This window comes from Stigmatopora nigra, chromosome 17 (assembly GCF_051989575.1).
Source record: "Stigmatopora nigra isolate UIUO_SnigA chromosome 17, RoL_Snig_1.1, whole genome shotgun sequence".
Lineage (NCBI taxonomy): Eukaryota > Metazoa > Chordata > Actinopteri > Syngnathiformes > Syngnathidae > Stigmatopora > Stigmatopora nigra.
The window spans coordinates 8,696,762-8,712,458 of record NC_135524.1 but is presented as its reverse complement, the minus strand read 5'-3'; the positions used below and the strand labels follow the sequence as shown (position 1 = coordinate 8,712,458).

General features: G+C 37.8%; 1 protein-coding gene across 1 annotated transcript in view; it reads right to left on the bottom strand.

Moving 5' to 3' along the window:
- Window positions 1–93: 93 nt before the first annotated feature.
- The window catches only part of LOC144211006 (uncharacterized), a 41,940-nt gene continuing 26,336 nt past the window's right edge, over window positions 94–15,697 (bottom strand). The window contains exons 4-9 of the mRNA XM_077737983.1: window positions 8,892–8,981; window positions 5,838–5,960; window positions 4,205–4,309; window positions 1,540–1,744; window positions 399–559; window positions 94–177 (exon numbers count right to left, since the gene is read on the bottom strand). Of these exons, the coding sequence (XP_077594109.1) occupies window positions 94–177; window positions 399–559; window positions 1,540–1,744; window positions 4,205–4,309; window positions 5,838–5,960; window positions 8,892–8,981 (768 nt within the window). The remainder of the gene's footprint in view (window positions 178–398; window positions 560–1,539; window positions 1,745–4,204; window positions 4,310–5,837; window positions 5,961–8,891; window positions 8,982–15,697) is intronic.

The following is a 15,697-nucleotide window of genomic DNA, read 5'->3' as shown; positions in this document are numbered from 1 at the left end:
TTTTTGTATTGCAAAAGTCTCATTGCACACCACCATCTGAAAATCTACTAATTTAAATCTGTCATCTATATTTACAATATAAAGTCATTCTCATTAAACAGAATCAGCAGTCTGTATCGGCGGATCTTCAAAATCAGGTGACTCAAACATGGGTGCAAAAATATCTAAACAGGACGACTGTAATTTAAAATTAAAATAAACTACCTAACGTGCAAGTTTTTATTTTAAGAATCTAGCAATCCAGCATGGGTTGAGCAACACAGGATTTTGAACACTCAACCTCAAAACTGTGAGGCAGACATGCTCAAAGTGACAGTAATTGCACCATAAAACCAAAAGTGAAAAGTACAAGTGTTAATAGTATCTTTAGGAGTTAGTAAACAAGTTGAAGGACTCACCACTGATAAAGTCAGCTGCTGAGCGCAGCTGGCACAGTCCTTTTCGACGTTGTAGGACTTGACGGACGGCCAACCAGTTTTTTCCCTGTCTCCAGTCTGCTGTGGGCAATGCAAGAACTGGGAGATCAGTGGTGGCAGCGTGTTTGGCACTCTCTCATAACCTGGGAGAAATTGATTTTGTTCACAATTAAAGAGCAAGCATCATTCCTCCCGCAAGCCATTTCGGTTTCATTCCATGCTTATCGATCTCCTGTTAAAGTGAGCGAGCTGGCAAACAGCATCCCTCTTCGACGTTGCCCTATTCACATCAAAAAGTGTGTGCAGTGCGTTTGTCCTTAAACACTATCGATGTCCTCAGGATTAAATGTGTGAAAAATTCAGGGAACACAAACAGTAGATGAAGAGCAGTCGGATAAATGGCTGGAAGAAATTAAAGCCGTTGAGAAGCATGATGTTACTGTTGTGATACATTTAATGTGTACTCAAACACTGGACTCAAACTGTTTCTTTTAGAAGAATTTAAAGAGTGAATATGAGACCAGACAAACTTCTGGTATGAAATTCATTCATTAATTTTCCTTACCACAGTGCTATAGCTAATCCCAGTTTACTGTGGGCATCAGGCATGGCACAGTTCACGCTCACACTCATACTTGGGGGCAATTTAGAATGTTCAACCAGCCCACCATGCATGTTTTTAGGATGTGGGAAAAAACCCAGGGAGAACATGCAAACTCCACACAGGGCAGACTGAACATGGGATTTAATCCTCGCTCTTAGAACTGTGAGACTGGCAAGTTATATATATTATATTACTTTAGATATTATTTGATCAGATTCACAAGACACAAAATCTCGCCTCTAAGAGTGTGCATGTTGTTGGCAAAGTTGGGGACAGTATGGCATCACACTGCGGCTGAGTTTATATTTAACATACAAGTGATTGCAATATAACCACAAATGTCATACATGACAAAGTTCAAGAAGAAGTTGCACTCATTTTGACGTGCATGAAACCTGAAAAAAGAGAGGTCCATGCAACGTCACCTTTAAGATAAAAAAAAAAATGTTTTATTATTCATTTTACTTTTCATCCGTTTAACTTTGAGAGGTTGACATCAGTGTATGAGATTTGACTTACCTGGTTTTGGTAAGGTTTCAAATCCGACAATAACTTTTGGTAGTTGCTCTTCTGTCAAGAGGAGATTGGAGGATTTGGTGGTGGTATTACACAGGACGATATACGAAGGACAGGAATGTAAACTAAAATTCAGCAGATCTTTGGGAAGCGGATGGAAGTGGTCACTCTGTGACTTGCATGTTTGCTCCAGGTCACAAATCTGGACCTTTGACAGTGAAAACGTGAAAAGCAAAGATTAGTCAATTATGCATAAATATGTCCATACCAGATCTAACAGACTATAAGTCACATTTTTTTTCGGGTGTTTTCATTGGCTAGGCTTGCGACCAATACTCACAACCTATATAATATGTTTTATTTCTCTCCCACTAACATCACCCTGTTATGACATTTTTTTTTTTGGCTATACTTCTTTAAAGAAAAAAATGCTGTTGACAAATTTAGCCTATTTAGCCTGTTTTTCTCCCTTTTACTATAGCAGCAATTTGTACTAAATCCCGAGGCACTCTATAATCACCATACGTGAATATGTGAAATCATCTGCACTGCTGCTCATATACTGGATATTTGTATAACTTATATAACATAAAGCATTACTAAGGAGGACAGGCTTATGCAACATATAGGCCTGAAATCTTTTCTGTAAAATACATATCAAAGTATGTGGTACGGGTTGGTTTTGTTGGGTTTTTTTCCCCCCCTGTGTGACATAACCCTGTGATTCCTCATTGTATATATATATGAATATATACAGTTGTGGTCAAAAGTTCACATACACTTGTGTAGAACATAATGTCATGGCTCTCTTGCGTTTGCAGTTATTTCTACAACTCTGATTTTTCTCTGATAGCTGGAGCCTGTCCCATCTGACTTCAGGTGGAAGCCAAACTACACCCTAGACTGGTCGCCAGTCAGCCATACGGCAGGAATAAAATTAATCATAAGTTATTGAACGTTGATTATCCAATGTAGGTGGGTAACCCTAATGTTCACAATCAGAATCATCTGACCCCATTTTGACCATGCTTGTACACCTTTATATTAAAGTGTTATCCAAGCTGAAAACACAATTTACTGTTCGACAAGGAGGATTGGGTTCATTGAGGACACTGGAAAATAAACCAAAAAAAAGTTTGTAGACTACAGGAAGTTGATCTTGAAAAGAGTATAAATTTAACATCAAAAAGGACAATTTTAGCAACTCAAACAGACGAAGCGATGCAATAAAAACCTGCCAACAATCAACAGTGACTCAGTACAAACATAACAACTAGAGTTAATATGACTTCAAGTATTGCAGACCACCAACAAGGCCTCAAAATCCTAATTAGAAGAACCAATAAATACAATTATAAAATGGATATAGCTGTTAAAGATATATGAATTTTTGACAGAGAAAACTAATTGTTTTCTTTTAGAAACAGTATACCATATTTTTCAGACTACTATAAGTCACACCAACCAAAGAAAACACAATTAAGAGGAAGAAAATATGAATAAGTCACAGTTTGTTTTTCAGATAGCTATAGCCTAAAAAAACAGCATAACTCTGTCAGTGGTCAGGGAGAGAAAAATATATATATATAAATTGCACTTGAGAATTAGTCACAGGCCTAGCCAAAAAATAAAAAAAGTGCAATCAATATTCCTGAAAACACGGTGATGTTTCTGTAATCATACAAATATTCAAACTATGCTTACGGTAGTACCACAAATTTAACTGTTTGAAAGACATTGAATATATATTGAATAGCGGGCGGCAGTCGTCGACTTATGACCACATTCGGGACTAACAAATCCGTCAGGAAGCGATCTGGTCGAATGTCATGTACAAGATGCGTACCCATATTTTATTTGATAAAAAATCTATGTATACAATGTATACCAGGAAAACCCACAAACAATTGAGGAACTGAAAACTGCCATCACAGCAAAAATAAGAGCCATCCCGAAAGAGGAGTGTGTAAAAGTGATTGACAACTTTGTCAGACGAGTACAGGTTTGCTTGCAACGGAATGGTGGACATTTGGAACACATCTTGGGAAAGCCATAAATTGACTAAAAATTGACAGAAATAGCTGAAACTCTGGTGAACGGTCTTCCATAAACTGAATAATGTGTGGTTGTAATTTGAAATAAATAGCTTTTTAATCAAAGTCAAAATAGAAATTTTCATGGGTACGCATCTTTTTGGGTCACCCTGCATATTGTCAATACTGTATTGTACATTTCTGATTCCGCATTGCAATTAAGGTTATCGTTTGTGAGACTGTGACTTGCGAGGTGACCCCAAATGCACCCCTTATTGTTAAAAAAAATAAAAGAGTAGTCTCGTCAGAAATGGGAGTTTGTGTATGGCTCATCTAAAGAAAAATAAATGAGCTGCATCATGTCCTGATTTGCTTTTTAAAATGTAGCGCAAACAATTGCAACACTCACTGAACTATCATGAATAATACTTCATCATTTTTGTGGTCGTAAAGTCTAACAGACATAACTCGCACAGGTTGTAAGTCGACAAGTGCCTGGGGGAAATATAATTACAATATTAGAATAATAGATCCCATACTTTGAATTTTACAAATGATTTCAGGAATAGAAGATACTATGTCTTGCGCAACAAGGATTTTGTGATGATTGATAAGGTGCAGTTGATAGATCAAACCTTTTGCAATTGATGGCTCTGCTTTTGCTTGGTGAAAAGGGCCGCCAAGTCCTTCTCATGCTCCGTCTGTAGCTGATTCTTCACCTCGAAAGTTTCGTGCATATGCTGAGGACATGCAGACGGAAAGTACAATTAAGTTTAGGTTTTATTTCCAAAAAGTTTCAGTCAGAAGAAGCACTATGTGAATTGATTTGTCACAAAATGTGGTCTGATCATCATCTCATACTGATGAAAAAGTTTGGTCTTAAACGGATGCTATGCATCAGACATTCTAGGGATTTTGCTGAACTGCTGAAGAGTTTTGTAAAGACATGTAAAAATAAGAAACATTTGGTTGAGGCTCTAACACTGGATTCAGACTGCAAGCATATCTTATTCCAATCAGATTTCTCCTCAAATGTGATTTTTAGGGCTGACTGTTTTAGGGATGTGCATTTCCTCATATCTGGCGATACGATTTGTATCACGATTTATTGGTCACGATCGGATTCGATCCCGATTACTCCCGTTGCAGTGCTTTAAGGAGATTATTAAGATTTTTGTATATCACTGTGAAAAAAATTGACATAAAAGTACATACATCTATTTCGTATTCCTGAAACCCAGTACAGTTGTGCCTCTACTTACGAAATTATTTCGTTCCGGAACTTTTTTCATAACTTGAACATTTTGTAAGTAGACGTGTACTTTATATGTAAATGTTCTAATTTGTTCCACGGTCCTATTACAACTACCCACTAAACCCTTTAAAATTTGTCAGTGTCCCAATTCAGTATAAAAGAGGCAAGAAACACAAAAATGACAGAAAATTATAAAGAAAACATTTATCAATGTCTTAAAATAAATAAAGTATATGAAAATGTAATCTGGACTGCTGAAATAGTTCCCTTCACGGCCATCCGTTAGTATTGGAGACATAATACCCATGTTTTTCCGCCAGGTGGTGGCAAGAGGCCTTTCTACCTGGACCGAAAGCTGTCCACTTTGTAGTAGAATAAGACTTTTACTTGTACTATTCATTTTAAAAAGCCTCCCGTTTTAACTTCATTGCAATCCTGTGTTTAACAAATGATGTCAAGTTGGAACTTTCAGCTTTTGATATTCTCTTTGAAAATTGTTTCTATTGAAATAAGTTTGAATACCCCAGATCTTGTTCATATCAGATATGAAAGTACTTTGCGTGTGTGGATTCAATCTGTCTTGGAAATATCCGATTACTGTTCTTTGTGACTGTTCAGACTAAAAAAATAGCCTTCCAGTTACAATCTTGATGAGCTAAAAATCAGTTTTTTAAACCCATGACTTCATTTACATTTCCTTTCCTGCCTTGTGAATGTTTGCATGTTTTTTATACATAAATTATGAGGAAAAAAATACTTTTTTGTTCAAAATTATTTAAAGAGAGGTTGTTTTTTCTCGCCATCTTACCAAGTTCTGGTGAAATAAATCTCATCACTGAAAATCAGGATTGATTGCTCTCAGCAAAATTTGATGAAATCTACCCCCTAAAGAAAAAATGAGTTCTGTCTTGATTTCTTGTATGTTAATCAAAAGCCGAAATGCCAGGGTTCTACTGGGGTGTATGAAACAGCTTCTCTTCAATATTTGAGATATAATCAGCGAAACCTCTCACCTTTAGAATCTGTTCCAGGTTCTCGACTTTGCCTCGAAGTTGGCTGCGCTGCTGTTGGGCCACGTCTCTCTCCCGACCTACCACAGCAAGCGTCTCTTTCAGCTGATCAAAGTCAAATTGTATCTAATTGAATAAGAAAAACAACAGAAAAAATCTCAAGGTTACATGCATGTGAATCGTGATGTAAATTTCAAATAATGGCGCCAGTAAAAAAACTCAATTATACAAGACTATAAAAATGATTAAAAAGACTGGTACCACTTCATAATAAGGATTCTTTACATAAATATTTAATTCATTTGCATTAATAATGATAACTTATGACGACAAAGGTGAATTTATGAAGGCTTCTTAATAGGTGATTAGTTATATTTATAGGTAAGCCATCTATTGCCATCGAAAATCACATCACTTTACGAAGAGTGTAAAAGCTTACAGTTTGTTAACGATAGTGCCACACTATGATAAAGCTGATAAAGGGTTTATAAATGATCCATATTTAGATTAATACTGTATTACAAGTACAAACTGTGTTTAATAAAACATTAATTCCTCTTCTGTCCCACAATTCTCACAATGGTCGCGAGGGTGCTGGAACCTATCCCAAATATTTATGGGCAGTAGGCAGGGTATACACTGAATTGGTTGAAAGCCAATTGCATGGCACAAAGAGACAAACAAACATTCATGCACAGACTCATACTGACGAACAATTTGGAGAGTTCAGTAAGCCTACCGTGTATTTTTTTGTCAGGAAACCCATGCAGGCACAGGAAGAACATGCAAAGGCCACACGGTATTGAACCCTTGATCTAAGAACTGTGAGGGGCACCTGCTAACCACTCAGTCACCATGCTGCAGGGAGAAAGCAGTAGTGTTCTATTCAGGCTCACTATTTGGCAAGGAAGCCTCATTCTATTTATATTGAATGAGTTAACAGTGAATGAAAATGTGATAACAATTAATAGTCATATAACCAATTAAGGGTATCCTTATTGAATTTTCTCTTTTTTTGTTACCCAGTCAACTGCTTTTAATTGCAAGCTCACATCGCTCTTGTTTTATGGATTCAGTGAACATTTGACCGCCGTCAACCGTCCCAGTCAAAATGAATTGGATGTCTATTGTCGGCAATGGCAAGCCAAGGAGTTAATGCAATGTCTGTACTCAGGTGGGCCCTCTTGTTAATTTTATTAAGGGAGACATCTTACACTTTTGACTCCAGTGTTGATTGGGGGTTCAGAGTCAGAGAAGGAATTCATCAGCACATTTCCATTTCGCCTTAATGAGAGCGCACTGCTGACGTGAGCGTTAAGTCTGCTTCCCTTCATCAATCCGATGCCTTAAGCCTCATGTTCTCAGAATGCCAATCACCTCATTAATTCAACCAGACTACGAACCTACAAAAGATAACGTCGTGCACAAAAAGAAGGGATGATTTTGCTCATTGACTCTTCAAAGTGATGTCATCATAATAGTGGGAAATTCTTTAAATGGGCATGATATAACATCCCTAATTTTTCAAGATGTAGAAGTAATTGGATACGCAATTCGGACAAATCTTCAATGCTTCATTGTTGGGCATTATCAACTGTATGTACTGGATATGTCAAATTATTTTGTTGGTTTGGTTTTGTTTCTCTTTTTGTATTGGTTGTATCATTTTCTTTTGACATATTTATCCACGCGGCCCAGCGGCTGAGTTGTTAGCCCGTCGGCCTCACAGTTCTGGGGTCCTGGGTTTCATCCCAGGTCAATCTTAATGTGTGGAGTTTCTCCCCAGAGCTTACAAGGTGCTCTAGTTTCTTCTCACATTTCAAAATCATGCTTGTTGGGCTGGTTGAACACCATATATTTCTCCAAGGTATAAGTTTAAGCGTGAATGGTTGTCCATCTCCACGTGGTCTGAAATTGGTAGGCCACCAATTCAGGGCCTCATGCCTGAAGTTCAAACTGGGATGTGCTTCAACACCCCCTGTGGCCCTCATTCACCAAATGAATAACTAAAATGATAGTCAATGAAAATATTGTTTTACATCAGGCGTAGCGAACATGTGGTTCTCAAGCCGCAAAGGGCTCCGAGCCAAAATGAATGCAACTGTTTGCTTCTTATCATATTTTTATGTACTGTGGCTCTTTGCCTCTTTTCATGTTTCTTATTTTTATCCTCTCTTAAAACACACTCAAATTCATCAGGGCCCATTAAAAAAAAACAACTAAATTATGTTTAAAAAATGGCAGATTGGATTGTTTTTTCATGCTGCTTCTGACGTAAAGTGTGGCTATTTAACGCTCACAGTTTAAAAAGTTGGCTCTTTGTGTCTAAATTGTTCTCCAACCCAGGTTTACATTAAATCTGGCTCAAAAAAGGTTGGGGTGTCATGCCAACAGAGGTTGGCAGCTCTGCATCATTCAGGCCTAAAAGACACCATCAGACTGAATCAAAACTTGTCATGCAATCTGCCAATAATACTGTCGCAACCGACTGTTAGATAGCGATCGAAGTATTGACCATCCCTGCTCTATTGACTATAAATGACATATCAAGGAGTCACAATATGTGAGTGAATGTGGGACATGATCACTCTATTTATCAGTTGCTAAACAACACAGTGGGTTAGAAATTAATCAAATAAAAGGTATTTGACTGCACATTTTCACTTAATATTAAGTTAAGGGTAATCATTCATTCATTTTGTGTACCGCTTATCCTCACAAGGCTCGTGAGAAGTGCTGGAACTTATCCCAGTCAACTATGGGGACCAGGCAGGGAACATCCTGAATTGGTGCCCTGCCAATCACAGAGTACAAGGGGACGCACAACCACTCACACTCACACTCATACCTTGGGACAATTTCAAGGGTTCAACCAGCCGAGCATGCAGGTTTTCGGGATGAACAAGCCAAACATGCAATCTCTATAAAGGAAGGGTACCGGGCCACCCTAGGTTGAAGGTATTAACATCCTTATTAGCGAATCAAGATAAGAATTACAACAGCTTTTGTGGATGTCTTCCACTTTCTCTTTGCAGAACCCATGTGAGGAAACATCACCTGGTCATAGTTGGATGCCTTCAGGTGACGGCTAATCAGCTGGAGGTTGAGACGATTTTCCTCCTGCAAAGCAGATTGAAGCTTTGCTCTCTGCAGAGGAAAAGGTGGGAAATTGTGTTCTCAGAATTAAGTCATTGCTCACGTCCAATACAGTTTGACTGGGAGCGATGGTTCAACCATTGTTAAATCATTCTTAATCTGGATTGCCATGTTGTCCAAACTTTTTTTCTCCAAGAGCTTCTTTCAGAAAAATCAAAAGTTGATCAGGTATTTTCAATATAAAGATTGTTTCCAGCCCCTCCCTTACACGTCTATTCAATGTCAATGGCATAGAAACATGACTGCCCAGTTCGAGCCCTTACAACTGAAATGATTGGATGTCAAGAACTGTCAAGGGCAATGAAAGCATGGACATTAAATGACATACAGCGCTGCATGTTTGTCATAATGAAGAGTTGACTGCATGGCGCACGCTCGCCATACTGTGAAAATATGTCTTGAAGTGCGTTATATAAGCGACAGCTGAGACTCAGGTTTGTGCGCCTAAGCATTTTTCTATAAACAGGCCTTGGCGACCAGGCAGGAAAAAAATAAAATACATAACAGAAACTGAAAGCGGATGTGAGCATGACTGCAGAAGTAAGTGAGGTAAGTTGAGCGAGTTACAGATAGTTAGCAAAATTGGAAAACTTTCAAAGGATTATGAAGCCAGAACAGCTCTGGAGATAAACGAAATATTAAGGAAGGCATATTTGGGGCAAAGAAAGGCAAGCTAAGAGTGTAAAGTGACAGGAATAAAGTCGCCATGTTACATAATAAAGTGGTAATATTCCGAGGAAAAAGTCACAATGAGTTAGAAAAGAACCACAAACATTTTGAGGTATAAAAAAAGAGAAATTATCACAGTATTTGATAGAAATATTAACCTTGTATGTCCAAATAATATTTAGATTATATACTTTTAGTACTCCATTCAAATAAAATTTGATTTGAAACCACACACTTGGCAACCCTTGTGCAAATAAGCGGTCCAGAAAATGAATAAATGAATGAATGAACCACACAACTCTAATGCCGTGACTAGATTTTTTTAGTAGCATTAAAGTCAGAACCTGTGGCAATTGAAAAAAACATTAGATGTAAGTAAATATAAGCGAGATCAAGTAACATATCGATGGAAAAAGAAGAGCAACTTTATGTCTGTGTTTTATACTACTTCCATCGATTGCCACCACAAGTTGCCATGCCGCCGGTGCTGCAGGTACTCGAGCGTTACATAATTACGGCACACTCAAAGTAGGGCAACGTTCTCCTCCTGTCACACCTCGAAGCACCACTGAATGATTTCAGTGCGACTGCCCGGTCATATCCGGGCACGGTAAAACTACTTGATGCGGGTTGAAGAGGCTACAAAATAATGATTCATCTTGTAATAAGAAACAGTCCTTGGCTGATGATAACTCATGATACTAATTCTAACACGAGTAAACTGTAGAATAACAAATAGGCTTCCATAATTTTTTTGCGGAAACACCCAAGATGTGACAGCCCTGCTTTTAAATCAATGCCAGAAGTTAAGCAGAGGAGCAGTGACTTCTGTTGGGGATATTTAAATTGTGTATTAACTGCAAGAGAGAGAGAGAAAGATGTGTGTATATATTAATTAATTCATTTTCTGAACTGCTTTATTCTCACTAGGGTTATGGGGGGTGCTGGAGCCTATCCCAGCTGCTGACTTCGGGCCAGAGGCGGGTGGACACCCTGAATTGGTGGCCAGCCAATGGCAGGGCAAAAGGAGACAAACAACCATTCAAGCCCAATCAATTTAGAGTGTCCAATCAGCCTACCATGCATGTCTTTGGAATGTGGGAGGAAACCGGAGTATCCGGGGAAAATGTGCAAAATTCACACAGTTGGACCGACCTGGATTTGAACCCAGGTCCCACACAGTGAGGACACAGCGTTAACCATTCATCCACCGAGCCGCCCGAACTTGTTTCTTTAATCGCTAATTGTATGATCTATCCCTAGACATCTAGAAAATTGGGGTTGCAGTCAAAAGAGATGTAAAGATAAAAGAAAGGAAGGAAGGCTAGATATTATTATTATTATTAGTAGTAGTAGTAGTAGTAGGAGTAGTAGGAGTAGTAGGAGTAGTAGGAGTCGTAGGAGTAGTAGGAGTAGTAGGAGTAGTAGGAGTAGTAGGAGTAGTAGGAGTAATAGGAGTAATAGGAGTAGTAGGAGTAGTAGGAGTAGTAGGAGTAGTAGGAGTAGTAGTAGTAGTAGTAGGAGTAGTAGTAGTACTATTAATATTATTAAAAAATATTTAAGAATATTTAAAAAAATATATTAAATACTATTATCACTGATGTGGTTGTTGTTGCTATTATTATTATTGATTTTATTATACAGGGTAATGCTTGTCCAGTGAATAGTGCCTTCACAGCTTGGCTTTGCGCCCGCAGAACATCTTGTAAACATATCATTGCTGCATAGCAGAAGAAGACACTCAGGAAGAGTGACAACATAAAACATATTTGATAAACACACATACAAATTAAGGTAATGTTTGCATACAGTAGTAATGAGCTTATATTGAGATGTTATCCTTCGTTCATTCATCAACCGTACTGCACATCCTCGTAAGGGTTGCAGGGGTTGCTGGAGCCTATGTCAGCTGCCTTCAGGCGAAAGGCAGACTACACCCTAGACTGGTCGCAAGCGAGCCGTTGGGGACACAGAGAGATGGACAGCCATTCACACTCACAATCATTCTGCCACCAGAGGGAATTTGGCCAGCACCTGCCTGCACGTCAGGCGGGTGAACCACTACACCATCAGACGGGTATAAGGGGATATTGCATTTTGTAATTCATTTTGATAAGCTTTTTTTTCGTTCTTCCTCTAATGTCTGTGCGTCATTATATTAATAAACAAATGAATTTAGCCTCCGGCCCTCAATCTGTTCATAAATGCATCACAGAAGGTATAAAGTTCACTGCGGATCCATTTAATTAATTTGGGTTAACATGTGCTAAATGGTTCAAGATGGAATACCTACATAACTAAGATTTCATCAGTAGCGGGCAGAGAAGGAGACATGTTAGCGATTTTCCTATATATGAATATAGCTGTATATACAATAAATACTTGTTAAAAAAATGTGGGTTTATTTCAAAGAGAACTCAAGTTTGTCAGCGTCTAAACAACACAAAAGGGATATATATATATATATATATATATATATATATATATATATATATATATATATATATATATATATATATATATATATATATATATATATATATATATATTAAGTTATAACAGGTCTTCACGTAATGATGAAGAACGATACTAAAACATCCTCCACATTAACTGAAAAGTTGCTACTGTTACAGTTGTAAAACAGACAAGAAGATCAATATTACTGAATATTGAACTCGTGCCAGAAGACTTAGGCTAACTCAGCATGAAGACATTTTTCTCCAGCATCAAACAACTATTCATTACTTAGATATTTGCTCCTTCACATAAATGTGTATCTTCAAAGCACATGATTCAATTCATTTTTTATTTAATTAAAAACAAAGTAATGTGTTTTTAGGTTGTCTAAATTAGTAACAATTTTATGGCGTTAGATTCATGTCATCATTCCATAAGCATAATATGAAGTACCGCGAAAGTAAAACATGTTCTAAGCATACCAGGATGTTTTCTATGTAGGAATGTACTTCTATGGTATAAATTCACAATCATCTCTTGTGTAAAACTTTATTTTCTGTACTTGTTAGGCCTTTCTAACACGTACAATGCAGTTTTCTCCTGCTTTTGCTACAAACTTTACTCACTTGTGTTTGTGATTCATTTAATGTATACCTGGGCTATAAAACGATAACGGTAATTACGTCAAATAATTTTTGTAAACAATAAAAGTAAAAACGCGATAAAATTTGATAAATAGAAACAGTAATCACACCACTCAAACAACAAAAAGAACAAGGGTGTTAATGGGATGTGAATGGTAGTTCCTGACCAAGGTTCAGGAGACAAAGAAGCAGGGATAGTGATAGCGTGGCGCACACAAAACGTGAAAGCCAAAAAACTATAACGCATCCAAAATGCAGGACAGCACCAAGCCTACTCCCTAAAAGATCCAAGTGAAGTCTCTCTACCATGAACTTACGAACACACTTGCGGCAAACTGAGAACAAACACGATTGACTGAATCTCGGCACTGCTTCACAATTGGATTGGATAACTTTATTCAGCCCTTATTCGGAAAATTTCATTGTGACAGTAGCAATATATCCTATTCTAAACAAAGACACGGAAGGGATTACTTTCTTTTCTTTTTTTGATGCCTCTTAAATACCTGTTAGTTTATTTATTTCAAGTAATCTATATTACATATTTCCACCTCATGGTGAAGTGGTTCACTCGCCTGGCTCAATTCCCACTGGTGTATAATTGTGAGGGTGTATGGTCGTTTGTCTCTCTTTGTGCCCTTCGGCTGACCAGTCTAGGGTGTGTCTGCCCTTCACCCAAAGTGAGTTGGGTTACTTTCCAGCAACCCTGCAACGCTTTCGAGGATGCACGGTTTGGAAGATGAGTGAATTAATATTTAAATTTGAAAGACAAGGCATACATAAGTAAGCATGTTGTTCCCACTCCTGGAAAACTTGATAAATAAAATAAATCACAAGGTGAAGCAAGTGAAGTGCTTGTCGCAAACAGGGGAAAACTACCTTACACCAAACGCATGTAAGAAGTCTGCCACACGAAATGGTTAGCAATGTCTCAGAATTCTGACATAGAAGTTTCAATCCTTGATGGGTTCCGACCTGCCTATGTGAAGGTTGCACGTTACCCTGTCTTGGTTTTCTCTGGATACTCTGGTTTCCTCCCACATCCCAAAAACATGAATGGTAGGCTGGTTGAATACCCCTAATTGCCCCTGAGTATGAGTGTGAATGGTTGTTTGTCAGCTGGCTCGGCGATTGGCTGCCAAATAATTGAGGGTGTCTACCGCAATGAAACGACAAGCCGTTGACAATAGAACCAAACACAAACTCACAGGCAGGAGTACAAATAGACATTTAGATATTTAAACACGCCAAAAAAACGGAGTATAAAAAAGTGCAACAAGGGTAGTACAACCGAGTAAGCAAGTAAACAAAAGAAAGGGCACTCATGCCGGAAAAGTCTAAACTAAGTTGTCGCAAAATCTATTCGGAATAATGAGATACAACAAAAAAAGCACGACTGAATTGGCGAGTAAACTAAGTTATGCAAAGTACCAAAATAAGCAGAAGAAATACAACCATCTGAAGGCAACAGAACTCGGTAGGAATGTGGGGCACAAACATCAATAAGCAAAATGCAATAGCCCGTCAGCCATTGTCTGTGACACGAGTCCCTAAATGATGAGTACTCCTAATGCACATCAGCTGTCCAGCTTCCGGCCCACCCACTCAGCCAACCCAGGTGGTAGATAAGAGGATAAAAATTAGAGCAAGACAGAGAAAAGACACCTGCCTACTGCTAAAAAAAATCTTGTGAAGATAAACTGTGTCAGAAGTTGGGAAAAAATCAGATTGGATACTTAGTATAAAAGTTCAAAAAGTCATGAATCGCATCCAGTTTTATGAACGCATTCAATTTGAAGCATAAGTATGGAGCATGAAAAACATGTCAAAGCAAATATTATGGCATACATGGGTACAACTTCAAGCATATTCTTCCCACTCCTGTCAAACTTGATAAATAAAATAAATCACAAGGTGAAACAAGTGAAGTGCATATAACAAACAGGGGAAGACTACTTTACACTAAAGTCAGGCTTTTATACACAAAAAAACACATTCTTGTGCACTTGGAACATGTTTTACATGTGTTTTTTCGCATGATGCTAATGGAATTGTGGCATGAATATAATATTTGATGAATATTTCTCAAAACCAGAACATGAGCAGGATTCTTGTATTAGACAAAATTAGAGCTGGCGTAATTATAACATAGCCCAGAAAATTAAGCGAGCATGTATAAACAAGCTGCTATTTGGATTAACGTGATGTATAAACCTCAACTTCCAAATGGTATAATCAAATTTTGTTTCCTTTCTGCAAGGCAAAATAGATTGGAATGTCAATTAAGACATAAATAGACATATCATAAAACAAGGCTATATCGCTTTGAATTGCTTCCAAAAAAATACCTGGTAGCCCTCTCTGCATTTTATGTGTTTGCAGATGGAGCTCAATCGAGCTAGAGCTATAACTCACCAATTAATCACTGCAGCCAAATCGTCATTTCGCACACAATCTGACACCCCAACCGCTATACACTAAACGTTATTATTTTCAATGAGCTACTTCAAGAAAAATATCCGTTCAACTAGGCAACTCAGTGTAAGAAAAATAATTAATTCAGTTACTTTCTCAATGGTTTATTGTGTTCAGCATCATTGAAATCAATTCATCATTTGAACACATTCAGATGTCAGTAATGCACAAAATGTAATGAATCTGTTGATGGCAACTTCTTCTAAGACATCCTTCTTTTTTTTTTTGCAAAACTACCCACCGCTATGCAATTTACAAATGCTCATTATTAATGCATCGCGCCACATGGTGGATTTTTAACCGGATGTATCGGTCCACCAACCCTGTAATGTCACTGATAGATAATTCATCAATAGTGATTTTACTTGAGCCTATAGCAATACTGTGCCTCTACAGGTGCTTACTGATTAAACATTAACGATGGGTTTATCTGGTTTGGAATGCACCACCTGTTGTGGGGGT